The sequence below is a fragment of the Micrasema longulum genome, unplaced genomic scaffold (genome assembly GCF_059751315.1).
Source record: "Micrasema longulum isolate JH-2025_06_02 unplaced genomic scaffold, ASM5975131v1 h1tg000802l, whole genome shotgun sequence".
Lineage (NCBI taxonomy): Eukaryota > Metazoa > Arthropoda > Insecta > Trichoptera > Brachycentridae > Micrasema > Micrasema longulum.
Genome location: NW_028277994.1, coordinates 148145 through 163342, shown reverse-complemented (window position 1 = coordinate 163342; position 15198 = coordinate 148145). Strand labels below are relative to the sequence as shown.

The window sequence follows — 15198 nt, the reverse complement described above, 5'->3', positions numbered from 1 at the left end:
ATAATTAGAATGTGGGAAGGTAAAAATACATAGAATTAAGACTATTCTTAATTTTATGTAAAATATTTAATAAAATGAATATATTAAACACAATATATTATAATATGTATTTGGCGTAACAGACTCAACATAAAACTAATTATTATATCGTTAAACATGTTTCAACAGGCTTTTTAAATGCGGTACCTAATAATATACAAATACAAATGATCTTCAAAAGTTATGAATCACACTCGATTAAATAATAAATACATACAGTATGCAATATGCATGCATTTCAAATGAAGATAGGTATCTAATCATAAATTGTAATTATTTCATCAAACTGAACGAATCTGAACCTTTTCAGCATGACATTTTTTGGTTAATTGATATACCTATTCATTTCTCTTTATAAAATAAAACAAAGTACCCTTTTACGTTTTTCTTTGCTTATTATTTTATTTGCAAAAAAGTACGGTGGAAACAAAGAGAAAAGGGAAAAAAACGAGTCGAATGAAAATGAGCAAATTTGAAGAGGGTAATTCGACATCTCTGAATCACATTCAATAATGCGAACAGAAAGAGATGATAGTTCTCCCTCTTTTTCAGACGGATCCGGATCGTAAAGATCCACACCCACACATAAAGATAAATATCAAATTATTTTTTTAAATTCAGACGTTGCCCAGTAGGTGAAATAATTCAGCCAGATGAATCTTACTTAAATCTATGTATTTTTATACATTTCATTTACGGCTCATTTACTTCGCAAAAGTCAACACATAAAAGAGAAAGAAAATGTGGCGGAATCGCCAATGTTACACAGGATATAAAATGGCCACTTAAATCAGCCAAAGACAGGTCATAAGCCCTGTGATTGCCTAGACTTTACTTTTTTTATTTTTTTATTACATTCATTTAACTTTTCTTTTTCTTTTTTTAATTCATATTCTAGTGTTAATGATAATATTTTTATCATATTTTGTAAAGGTTGACGAGTCTTTTGTTTAGCTTTTTCTGGTAATTTATTGTATAATTTCAGTCCCTGGTAAACCAGGGACTGAAATTGAAATTGAAGGTCTTGTCGAGACAACAACAACAAAACGAGGTTTTAGAAATGAAATGATATTGTTCTGACATTCTCGTATTTGTCCATGTTTAGTACAATGTTTTTAAAGTTTTAGTTTTTCGTCCACAGTTACATCCGTGGATAATTTATGAATAAACTTTAAGGATTCTAGTTTAAAGAGTTCAGAAACATTTAATTGCTTAGTTTGTTTAAAGAGTTCATTAGTTGCTGTTAGATATGGGAGGTCATATATTAACCTTAATATTTTATTTTGTTGCCTTTGTAGTCTGTTTACGTCATTATGATTTACGGTTCCACATAGTAGTTGCATATAACAAATTTTAGTTTTTACATTGGTTTTCAATACATGATAATTTTTTCCGTTTTTGAAACAAGTTTAAAAAAAAAGACTCGATAATGTCGCCACTTTGCTAATTAAATTGTTGACATGAATTGTCCATGTCGATTGTCTGTCTATTGTTAGTCCTAAGTATTTAACACGTTCAATTTCATTTAGGCGTTCATCGTTTGTGTAAGCATCTACTTTATGACATTTTTTTCTAGATTGAAAATGGATAATATAACTTTTTTTCCATCAAGTGTAAATAAGTTTGTGTTTGTCCATTTAATCAACATAATTAGGTCTTTGTTTATGTCGTTGGTAGTTAATACGACAGTTTGATTTTTATAGAATCGTCCAATGTCGTCGGCATGCATAATAATTTTATCTTAAAGGTGTACAGTGAAAAGTCATTAGAACATAAAATAAATAATAGTCGACCCAAAATAGATCCTTGTGGTACTCCAAAATTAACTGTTTGTATTTGACTTTTTTCCTTTCTCAAAAATGTTTTCCACTCCGTTGTGATAAATTTAAACAAAAGTATAATTGTTCGCATTGGTAGCTAGCGATGCGTCATTCGAGCGGGTGGTGTTACGTAACACGATGAAGTCCGCGCAGGAGGCCGGCGCTGGCGAGCAGCAGCAGGAGGGCGGCGGGCGCGGGCGCGCGGGCGGCGCCGGCGGCGGGCGGCGCGTGCGCGGCGCTGGCGGCGACGAGCGCGCTCAGGCCGAGCTCGCTGGCGATGCGCGCGCTGTGGCGGCGCACGAGCCCGCCCAGCTTCTCCGCCTCGCGCACGCACGCCTCCCGCTGCAGCGCGGACGGGTCCCTCTCGCCGCTCTGCACCATGACGAAGATGTCCAGCTCTACGGACACGTACCCCCGCACCACGCACTCAGCCACCTGTGATAAAACAAATATACGTAAAATTACAAAATACCATCATCATCATTCCCCTTCCCGCGCCTGGTGGTCATTAGGGCACTGCATTGGTGAAGGCGAGGTGATCGAATGTATGGTGATAGATGTCAGTCCAAGAACAATGCAATATTGCTACTAAAAACATTTTAAAATCTATTTTTCACGTCCACCTTGCCAGGAATGACTCGTATATGGTTAATCTGGAAAGCCATGTTTTGATTCGTAATATAATGTTCATGCAAGATAATTGACTATGTTCTGACATTAGAGTAATAATACGCCACTGACGTATAGAGTCACTCATACGGGCAAAAACCATTATATTAATATCAACCACGAAGTAAGCTACAGTTTACGGCAAACACAGCGGACCGTTGGTACTCAGGTCTAAGATTGCAAGAGCAAATCACAACCATCCGTAGAACGTTTGTTGTTCAACTATAAACCAAAAAAAATGGAACGCTTTCGTTTTATGCAATAGAGCTAAAGGGCTTCTCTAGCGAATTACTACTTTAAGTCTATGATCGATAAATGCCTAAATTGGTATTTTACAATGACAAATTTGGACCGGGTTGTTGTCCCGTGGTAGTCTCGCGGACTTTAGAGATCAGTAGACCGAGGCCGCTTTACCACGATTTGATTCGCATTTCAGAGCACAGTTATTTGTGAATGACTCAAGAATATTTGAGAAATGGCGTCAAATCGTTATATTTATGGTAAATAATAAGATCGTAATTTAATTTTTTTAAATTTAAGGCTCGTTTGTACAAAAAAATGTAAAAAAAAAAAAATTTAATTGGTTTTTGTCAAAATGGATAAAATTGTTGCGTGAAAAACAAATTACCCGTTTCCCTGTTTTTATAAAAACGCAACCATTACTTTACTTCGAATTTTTTAAACTTATCTTTTTATGGTGCCACTGTCCCTAGAAGTGCTCCACAAAATTCACGAGAAGACTAAACAATAGGTCCAGGAAAGTTTATTTGTGTATGATTTTTTTTTATAAATGAAATATTTGCGGTTTATAATTTTACAAATTCGCTACCTAGGTATTTAAACATATTATTCTCATCCGCGAACTAGCTATACCTGAACGTGTCTCTGTAGCGCGGTGAGCAAGGAGCGCAAGGTGAGCGCGGCCAGCGAGGCCCCCCTGAGGGCGTAGAGCGCGCGGTCGATCTGCTTGCGCGAGTAGAGCAGCTTCAGCGCGCCCCCGCACGCGGGGCAGCACGCGCCCGGCGGCGTGAGGCCTAGGCAAGCGGCGCGCGGCGCGCGGCACGCCACTGGCGCCAGCGCGCACTGGCCCCCCGCGGGGGGCGCGGGCGCGATGAGCCCCACGGCCACGCACGGGCCCGCGTAGTCCACGCTGACGAAGTCGGCCCAGGCGGCGCACTCCGAGGGGTAAGCGTTGCCGTTTATTCCGCAAACTATTCCGCTCTGAAACAAAATATTTGCACTAATGGGTGACAAAATCAAGACAACTCTGAACGATCTGTATCATGAAGAACTCGACATATTAACTACAAACTCAATATCCGAAGCGATATAGTAAAGTATAGAACTAACCCCGTTACAACGTTCGGTCATACATACATGACCGAACGTTCGGTTTCATGTTATTGTATAAAATATTTAACTCTATGTTTGATTGCCCACAAATGGTACAATCAATAAAGTTTCATGTATTACAAAGATGTACGAGGGAACAAATGCTATTTCATGAAGAAAACTGCGAAACCAACGTCAATAACATTAGCAATTATTGACATAAATTAGGAAAGATTGTTGATATTTTTATCACAAGTGATTCAAAAATCAAAACTCGATGGTAATTTTTAAATTTATTTTTTTAAGGAATAATCCGCTAATCCACTATATTAGAAGCTTGCCAGCAGGTGGGCTGGAGAGAACATGGAAGGAGGTAATGAAAAATACACCACAAAACCGAGACTAACTGAGAAAAAAATCTGTCTTGATTTTTTCTAGCAGCTGGCGGGAATCAAACCCGCGACGCCTGTCTTTTGTCTTTTTTATGTTATATTTCAAGATTGAAATGGTTAACACTTTATTTTTGGACACAATTATTTTTATTTGTTTTACTATAAATGGCAAGGGATTAGAGACGGGGTATTTAAAATTTTAATTTTAAATCTTAATTTTGATTTCTCCAACTGTATTGAATCGTGATAAAGTATAATATTAAATTGAATTTGTTACTTATATCACTTATAAGAACCATTGTATGCATGTACAATTGTACATACATATTTAATTTTGTGTTACTTTGTATTTTTTAAAAGGCAGTAAGCCGTACATATTTTTTTTTGCATTTGCATATGCATTATAAATAATAAGTTTTTTTAAAAAGAAATATTTGCGTCACAAAGGGCCGGTTGCATAAAAGTTGGTATAAATTTAGTTTAAAGTTAAATATTTAAACTTAGTTAAGGCTCAAAATCTGGTAACTGAAAAATTCCGTTGCATCAACTTTATTTTAGTTAAGTTAAAGTTAAGAATGTTGCCACTGTAAAGGTTCAAGTTTCACCCTAAAAATTGTTGGGATTTTTGCGCAAGCACGTACTTGTTTAATTACATGTAGCAATACACATGCCCCGCGACGCGTCTTTGGGCACAAACGTTTAAATTTCGTTCCAATTTTCAGTGTGTATGAAAGGGCGAAGCAACACTGCGCATTCGGAGAAGAAAAGAACAAAAGGGACATCGTCCTTTTTGAACTAGATAAAAAATTAAAAGAGCAAAAGCTAAAACAAAATGAAGAACTTTTTACTCTAGACATAGAGCAAGGCCTTTTTACGGGCAAGCCAGCCAGCCTAAAATTGATAAAATGGCAGCCTAAAATACCCAGAAAGAGTTAGCTGAGCTCAACCTAGCTCTATTTAAAAATAAATAAACAGCATTTCAATACAGGCATGATTTAGATTTATTTTACACCATGCCACTGATGATCAAGTCCTGTGTTTTGAAAAATAATTAACAATTAAAAATTCAAATAATTATTAGTTCTTCACTTTTTTGACATTCGAAATCTTGCGATAAAGTCGGACTCTTCCCACAAAAAATGGTCCGTTCGTGGTTTGAACAGTTTTTTTTTCGGTTTAGAATATACTGGATGATAAATTCGTCATCGGAAGACGAAAAATCCGATAAAATGGACATTTTGTGCAACTTTTCACAGATCGATCAATAGATTTCAACACTCACGACGCTTTTTTGACAGATGGCAGATCGCATTCAACTTTAAACTTTACTTTAAACGGTCCCCCTGCGGCCGGTCAAATAAAAGTAACTTTTTTGTTAATATTTACTTAACTTTTTTTGATGCAACGCATTTTGACATAAAAGTGACTTTTATTTTACTTTAGCCCTGACTTTAACTTAACTTTTGTCGATGCAACCGGCCCTTAAACATTTCAATTTTTGGACTACTTCCAACGAGCCGTAAATAATATTCTCAATGACAATGGGAATCATGTAAAGAGTAGAGCGAGGTACGAACCTCGGAAATCTCCACAACTCGGTTATATTGTTTAAAAGATAATTATTCATTTTATTTTATATTTATTAAAAATAAAATAAAATTACAGGGCTGTCATCGGGGGTGATCATTCAAGGGCGCTGGTGTTTTTATTATACGATAGTAAATTGCTAATGTGAATTTGTAATTTTATTTGAATTATTTGAAAATTGTGTCAAAAAACTATATTTGTTTATATTTGAATGCTATTATGTGCTGGAAAAAAATTTATTAAGTTTGAAGACATAAAAAAATGTGCTTTTATGGTAACGAAATAAAAATTTAAAAAAAACTCTTGTTAGTCATAGTCCGGGATTATTGATCCTACTTACACTGGCAATGATACAATAAAAAAAATACAAAAATAGACATAATCAATGTATCTGCTTTTGACCTGTATTCATATATGTTTATCTATTATGTTTTTTATGAACTGCTTTGTAAAAGAATAAAAAAATTAGTAGAAATAAATAAAGCGACAAAAAAATATTTTGAATCATTACAATTATAGAAGATACGATTAAATATATTCATGTTTGCATTGCCATTTGTTTTAGATTCAGTCCATGCCATCGATTCAATCAAATAAAAGGTTGCGGGCCTATTAAATATCATCATTCCCTTTCTGCACCTGACGGTGCATAGGGCGCTCCATCGGTACACCAATCGCAGTGTATCTTGATCATTTTTGTTACATGAAGGTAAGATGATCGCTTTTACTATTAGATATAAAAATATGTTAATACTTATTTGGAGACATTTGAATAAATAATAATAGCATAGGGCTAAAGAAATTTCAATATAAAACTCAATTACGAAAAAACCTTTTTTTAAAATGGATATTCTAACCTGCGCGCACTTGGTGAGGCACTTCCCCATATAGGCGAGCTGCTTCCCAGAGGCCACCAGGTGACACGGGTCAGGGTGAGTCCTACCCTCGCTATCACACACTGGATCATTCAGGTTCGACGCACAACTCGATGCATTCACTAAAACCAAAATTGTTAAAAAATTTTGGGAAATATTTATATATAATACGGTGTTTACCCGATAAACAAAAAAATAAATGATTTTTTCCTGCTTATGGTACAATTTTTATATCAACTTTTTTGGACGGAGATCAGATATTTACTTTCCTCACCGAGTGGTGTAATGCAGCGTATTTCGATCATCTGTTTCGCAAAGGTAAGGTGATCAGGCCTACACTTCTAGAACCAGTCCAGGAACAATAAAATATTGCAGTTTAAACAACCATAAAAATCAATATTTCACGTCCACCCTGCCAGGATTCGAAACCTGGGCCTTAAGAATGATAGGCGAACACGCCAACCACTACGTATCGAGGCGGATTTATCTCCACTCAGTTTAATTATTCAGGATTTTACCTGAGAGCATCCATCGAGTCGAGAACTCTCGTCCAGGGCTCTGGTTCTATTTCACACACAAAACTGTATTCTTCATCTGCCTGAACGCAGGGGAAATAGATTTTATACATTGACAATAATTATTACATGGAAAACAAAATTGATATATGAATTATTCTAGTACAAAAAATATCCAACTCGAAATTCCACAAATATTTTTTAATAGACAGACTGCGACGTTCAAGATCAACATATTAAAATGACTGACTCCAGAAACGCTTACAACATGATGTTCTTTATTGGGAAGTCATTAGTATTTTAATTACCACAGATGTACTGAGGACACGGGCGGTGCATGAGAGACAGGCAGACGGTCGGAGCAGGAAGACACGTGGAGTTGGATGGACAGGGAGAACTCTCACAAGGCTTCTTGGAGGAGCACGGACCGAACTCTATATCAGCGTCCCCAAGACCCGAACACCTGCAAATATCATCACACCGTGATACCAGTGCGGTGTGCACCGAATGTGAACCTTGTAAGAGTAATCAGCAGTGCGATTCTGAACGATTAAATTATAAATAGTATATTTTCTAATTTATGTTTCAATTTTTATTATTATCGGAATATTTTCTCATTTATATTATTTTTTTGTTTTTGATTATAATATTATCATTTGAATTTTTTTAGCATCCTTTAATGAAAAAAAACACATGTAAAAAGGAAGGTCATGCCTAAACACGGGAATTACCTAGATAGTCGCGACCTGAAACAAAAGAACCTCTGTGCATTTTAAAACTATGAAATAAAAAAAATCAATAATGATAATCTAACTGTATAGATGCCCATGATATCCTTGCTCAGATACCTCGCCGTAATTTGCGTACCAATCCTGTCTTTACTGTGGGAAATTATAAAACTAACATCGCATTTTTTCCCCTCTGCCAAGGATCCTCAGAACAGTGAACGAAATCTCACTAAACGGTACTGTCGATGTGTTCCTACAGCAAGGGCAGGCATTGAAGAAGCAAACGGTATTGTCTCTCCTGACTCGCGATGTCACACTTGTCATTTTCACCTAGATTATGCTATATACATACCTTTTGTTGATTATAAACTTTGTTAATTTAAGTAGATTTTAAGAATGTTTAGATTAAGTACTTCTCATTAATGCCAATCTATAAAGTCTTACTTAAGCCTGTTGATAGGCTTTAAAAAAAATACGTGCTAGCAACGCTTTTTTTACCTCCTAGAAAGCGTTCAGAATTGCATTGCAAGAGACTTGTTACAAGGTAGATACGAATAAATCTATCGTAATCACAGACCATCATTCGTAATCGATGATACAAATTTAGATGATTTACAAATTCGCTAAATAAGTAGTGCTTATAAATGTACCTAAGTAAATATTTATATATAATCAAAACGTACCCGTCTCTTCGTTGGGATACTTATAACACTAACATGCAAATCCTAATATAACATACACCTTTACCATAATAGTTGGTCAACCGCGATGGTTTATTTTGTGGTGTATACACCACTATAGTGGGATTTACATGTTAGTGTAATCAGTGTCCTGAGGAAGCGACGGGTACATCTCAAAACTAGTAAACATTGACAAGTGGATAAGTAAGTGGTTATTCACTAATAATTACTGACTTGTATGCTTGAGAAATAATATTAAAAATAGTGATAATTTTACAAGACGAATGAAAAACTACACAATTTTATAAACACAAATCGTCGGGATCGTAGAACGGCGGATGTGTGAAAAATGCGACATTGACTTTCTTTTATATTTGATCTTGAAAAGGTTGTAATAAAGGCTTTATTTTCTAGGTTTAAATAAATATTTATATACATAACTAACCCACGTATCAAATTATATACTTTGGTAGTTGTGACATAAAGTGTAAAAAAAATCACAAACCACTAGTGTAAACTCTTATGTAAACTTGAAGAAAATCACTTGCGTCGTTGTTCTACGATCGTGTTAAAATATTTAAATATTTTTTAGATGTTGTGTTAAAAAGGATATTCGTGAAATTGTTGGATTATAATGCGTTTATTTAAAAACAGATAAAGTGTAATAATTTGTCGTTTAAAATACAAAATATGTTTGAAAATGAACATACTAACCCGTTTCTTGGCAATATATCTCATAGACAAGATACACGTAATTACATTTCATAAACTGAAACTCGAGTAAAACTGCATTCAGTAAAATATAAAAAAAACTATTTTTTCTTGATTTGTTTTAAATTCGTTGGTAAACAAATAATAGGTTCAACCTGCGGATCATTTGTCTAGATATTGGACTCACTTTGCGAGGCATTCGTTGGGGTAGGTATTCCCGTTGGACCCGCACATGGGCACGTGGTGCGTCGGGCAGTTACAGGGAAGGTAGGTGTTGGAGGAGATAGCCTTCTCCTCCATATCGCACTGTTTCTTGCTGCAAACTATTTCCCCAGCGAAACACGAACACACGTTACACTCCATGTAGAATATCGACCCTGGAATCCACAACTGGTGGTACAATTAACAAATAATAAAAAAAACGTTGTTTATCATTTTTTTATTACTTACTTATTTATTTTAAAACGGAACAATGACAGACGACATACATATAATTTATACAAGGTATATAATGTTGCTAGACCCGTCACTCTTTGTTCACGGCTCGCAATGTATTAAAAACAATAATTTAAAGAAAAAAAAACTTAAAATAAAAAAAAACTTAAGTTACAATATTGTATATTTGTATGCAGAAAAAAAAATTAAGTAATGTATGAATAAAGTAAAATAAATAATAAATTTTGAAAGCAAAATAGATAATAAATTACTTTTGAATTTACCGCAAAAACAGTAATTTCATCGGGCACGCCCCTAATACCTCACGATTTGTGTTAATTTTGAACTTTATTCCTAACGGTTAAAATTTTTATTAAACATCATCACGAATCTTGACGTCACAATGCCAAACATGACGCGTTTTTCTAGTGACATATTCTAAAATAATTTCTTTTTTAAAGTTATGTATGAGAACATTTCTCCACAATATCCATATTGATTTTGAAAATACTACGTATTATTCTAAATCTATTATATATTTTTTTATCGGTATTCGTAGTATGTGATATTTACCTATTAGAAGTTGGTTTCAAAAAAATGTTAGCTTAAAATTGTTCATTCTGTTCGCAATGCTTACATTATCAAAAACCGTCTATTATATTACATTATTCCTCAATCGCAAAATAGTTTTAATTTTTAATAATCCTATACTTTTGACTGTTACGAGTTATTAACCGAGATGAAGAACATATTAAAGAAGGAAATATAGAATCTAGGCATCTACAAAAATTATGACCTGTCATTGGCTGGTTTAAGTGGCTACTTTACTCATTGTGTAACATTCACCATACAGCCTATATTCGTACATCTACATTTCTACAGTTCTTCAATATGTTGATGTTTGTGAAGTTAAAAATCTAAAACCTATATTGACGCGGGGGAGATTCATCTGATTTAATTATTTTACCTACGCGTACATACTAGGCAACGCCTGAAAATATTTTTAATTTTTTATGCTTTTTCTTGGACTCGGTGGAGTATTATGTACTCATATATCCTGGTTTTATATTTAAATTATTCTTGTGTTTTATTTTATGTTATTGTACTAACATTATCGTATTTATTTGACAAAATTTAAATATGTTTCGTATAGAACACAGGTGGCAGTGAAAAAATGTAAAATAATAGAGTTGAAATGCTTCACAAATAAAATAATTAAGACAAAGGGATTTTGGGCATTATTCAATTAAAATCTATAACCTACTTCCACTATCCATAAAAACAATCAGTAACGAGAAAATGTTCAATAAGGCTATAAAAAATGGATAGTGGAGCTAGGTAGAAGTAAAATGGATTGTCTCATTCGCACAAACCAATATTGAATAAACTGCTCCACAAGTGTATAGCTTATGTTAGGTTTTTTGTTCTTTCATTTTGCGTTTTGTAATATAAATAATATAGATGTACATAAATTAATTAAAAACATAAATACTTAGTGTTTAAAACTGTATGAATTTTGTTAATTATCTCTGTTTATTAAGTTAGTCTTCTTTGTTTATTCTCAAATGTAAAAATATTTAAAAAAAAGTATATTGTAAAGTGTCCTCAGCACGGGTAACCCAAGTGAGGTCACATTGTTTTTATTATGAATTATAGTTTGTAAGAGAAAAACTGTGAATAAATAAATAAATAGGAAAAAAATATATAAAAATTACCATGTTGAATCACTTTGTTCGCCAGATTGCAGCTGTCGTAAGAGAAGCAAGGAAGGGGTTGGCATTTGTCGATAATTCCCTTATCTGTGCATTGGCATATCTTCAAGCATCCCTTCTGCGAGTTGGAAATGGGAATCCGCACATACGTTCCTTCTGGGACAAGGAATTGACTGGCTTCTCCTGAAACATGAAAACGTTTGAATACCTATAAAAGCTAACTGAATATCTAAATTGGAACTTAAAATCTTAAAACGGATTAATTGATCATTTGTGGACGTGAACTTATCCATTTTAGTACCTACCTAATTTTGAAAAGTATAAGGAATAAAAGTAAAAAAATATTATTAGTGATTATATATAATAGGGAAATATTACATACTACAAATACCGATAAATGTACATGAAATGGATTAAAAATAATTAATTGTATTTTCAAAATCAGTATGGTTATTTATTTTTATTTGTTATACGGGACTTGCATTATTTTTACCTTGCTTATAATATTCAAGGTTTATGATTCAAAAATATGATTTTTCTGCTATTATATTACAATATTTTAGCTAAACTGTTGGAATCAGGAAGGATATTCTAATGTGGGCCAGTCAGGTTCTTCTCAGCATTTGCTCAATTTTTCTCGAGCCTTTCTGTTCGTGTTCTAATTTACCGCTGTAATTGGGCCTCCTGTACTGCTGGGGTGCAAAAATAAAAGAAAAAAAACCAATTACATTACAAAAACATTTTTTTGACAAATAATTAAAAAAACAGAACTACTTTAAAACATAAAAAAAAACTCCACCTTAAAACAGGCTGAGCCATGTTAGATGGAGACTATTCTAATCAGAGGACCCCCAGTATTCATTTTGTAATTATCTTGTGTTATATGTATTCCCTGGTATTAAATATGTATTTATTTATGCATTTTTAAAATTTTTATTTGATTGAAAGGTCATAATACCGCAATGTGGAAAATGTGTTACTTATTAAAAATATACAAATACAGAAATTTTAGTCAATATTAGTACACAGCCACACATCGACTTTTTAATGTCTACCGGTTGGAGATGTACCCCTCATTTCCATAATATACATGAAGGTGTGTGTTTTTTTTAATTTGTTTTTTTCACAATAAACATAAGTGATAAAACAGAGTAACAAAAAAAAAATAAAGCATAATTACATAGCCATTGCTATTTTTATTTTTTCAATAAAAACATAAATAGTAAAAATAGTAAACAAAAAATCCCACAAAGGCATGGCCTGTTCATGGATATACAAGAAAATTTTAATGAATTTTCGCTCCTATAATAAATAATGGACAGTTATAATATTTTTGTGAGACATAAGAAAGAAAAAATAAAATATTCTGTAAAAGATAATATTGTGTTTTTTTTATAGTAATTAAAAAAGGAAATAAAAAATATTAAAAAAACACAAAAATATTCCTTATTATTAAAGGGCAACAAAATAAAGCATAGAAAAAAAGAATTCATATCTTTAGTTTGAATCCAGGATAGTGCATGTTTTTTAAAAGAAGGAAAATTTTGAAAGTTTGTAATCAATGAAATATTATCAGCAAAAAAGAATTAAAAATTTTTGGGCCTATAAAATATGCATGTCTCTGTGCGAGTCTCGTTTTACAATGTAGTGTTTCTAACACACGATTCCTTCTTTGACTTTGGTTCTTAAATAGATATTTTAAACATTGAAAACAACATATTTGTCTTAGATCTAAAAGTTAAGTAGTTGTTGTTTTTTTTTAGTATGAAGTTATATGTTATCAAAACAGGTAAGCATTAAAAGGTCGATAAAATACGTAATGTACTAATTGGACCACACAATTAATGTGTTGAATATAACAAACATAAATGAAATTCTGGTACTTCATGGATTTTTAATGTTCGCTGTTTAGGAATATTGCTGGGGTTTATCACTCTGCAAGAAGAACTACCTAGTGGGCAGCCATTGGTGCAGGTGTAGGCGTTACAGGAGCCGCCGTGAGGACAGTTTCTGTCGATGGAGCAGACTTGCGTCGCGCCACAAGGTTCTCCTTTACACGGGGACGACACCTGCTCGTAAGGCTCTATGTACGGGTTGTCACCTGAAATTAATCATTTTATAATGATGGATTTTTAAAGATAGTATTTTTGTCTTGACGCTCATGTCAAAGTTTCATCGTAATAATTTAATCGAAGTATTAATGATTAAAAAACTTTATTTTCTAGTTACAAAATGTTGAAAAATATATATTTCCGAAGAGTTCTATTTTAACTTGAACTTTTTTAGATTTCAGTTAAAATTTGGATATCAGTCCTGAAATGTGTCTGAAATCATGTTTAAAAATCCAAATTTGATTTATATATAAATCCTGCGCGTGCGATGTTATTCGATGTGGTATCAATCGATACATTTCGGTGATTTTTATTTGACATTGTAGTAGGTATATTTTATTACCGATTAAAAAAAACACTTATCATTATTTCGATACGTCCAAAATATTAGCTGTTCAGGTAAGCTAATGAAAGGCGTATAAATATTCGTTTGTTATTATTATTAATTTAATTTGTAATTTTAATTTATTTTATATAGTTCTATGATTAGCAAAGTCCAATATGATAATATTTACAACTTAATTTACATTTATAATTATTTTAACACTAATTATCACTTTTGTATATATATATATATATATATATATATATATATATATATATATATATATATATATATATATATATATATATATATATATATATATATATATATATATATATATATATATATATTGTCCTAATTTGTAATATTTAAACTTATCTTTTATAAATTTATTTTATTTTAACAGTGCGTAATAAATACTAAATCAAAACATGTGGAGCTAAGGTTTTTTTGACATGTTGTTCTTTTAAAGATAGGATGTGTGGTGTGAGGTTCCTAGCTACATAGCTTTACATGTTTAGATTTAATATTTAGTAGACATTGTTAAATAAAAATAAGATGAGATTCATTACAAATTATACTTCGATAAAGAAGCTTGTGTATCTTTGAAACCGAAAGGAAGAAAAAAAATTAGTTAAAAACAATGATTAATATTTTCTTTATTTTAATGATAGTAAATAAATAAATAGTTCTTCAAATACATTTTGTTTAAAAATGTATATTTAAGATAAAAATTACCCAAAAATCGTATGATATAAGCAAGTTGTGTCCATTATCAACACGTTGCAAAATAACTAGTTGTCCTAGTTGAATTTTTAAAAATTGCAATGGTTTACGCACCTATCCGTCGATATATAGAATAAAGAATATAATGAGCGAAGAAATATCTCACTTGGTTCCATGAAGTTCCTGAGCGCTATGCAGGGCGCGTCGGCGTCCTCAGGAGAAAGGCGCGCGCACAGCGTGGCCGCGCTGTTGCCCGCGGGCACGCGCGCCCAGTCCGCGCAGCGCGCCAGCACGCCCAGGCAGTCGGCGTGGCACACGCGCCCCGCGTGCTCCTGGTGCGCGCACGGCTTCACGTGCAGCGCGCACGCCACGGCGCGCCACACGCCCGGCGCGCAGTGCGTGCTGTTGCGCAAGGGGACGCGCAAACCGCCCAGCTCGAGATATCTGCAAGTATCATAATCATCATCTCTCTACCCACACATAATGGTGCTTAGGGCACTGCATTGTGAAAGTGATCAGCCTTTTAAATAAATATTGCAAG

General features: G+C 33.5%; 1 protein-coding gene across 3 annotated transcripts in view; it reads right to left on the bottom strand.

The window, feature by feature from the left end:
- Window positions 1-384: 384 nt before the first annotated feature.
- The window catches only part of Reck (Reversion-inducing-cysteine-rich protein with kazal motifs), a 70724-nt gene continuing 55910 nt past the window's right edge, over window positions 385-15198 (bottom strand). For all 3 annotated transcript variants that reach the window (XM_088230644.1, XM_088230647.1, XM_088230646.1), the window contains exons 10-17: window positions 14824-15101; window positions 13447-13596; window positions 11499-11678; window positions 9536-9725; window positions 7538-7692; window positions 6697-6836; window positions 3402-3749; window positions 385-2294 (exon numbers count right to left, since the gene is read on the bottom strand). In XM_088230644.1, the coding sequence (XP_088086770.1) occupies window positions 1986-2294; window positions 3402-3749; window positions 6697-6836; window positions 7538-7692; window positions 9536-9725; window positions 11499-11678; window positions 13447-13596; window positions 14824-15101 (1750 nt within the window). In that variant the 3' untranslated portion in view covers window positions 385-1985. The remainder of the gene's footprint in view (window positions 2295-3401; window positions 3750-6696; window positions 6837-7537; window positions 7693-9535; window positions 9726-11498; window positions 11679-13446; window positions 13597-14823; window positions 15102-15198) is intronic.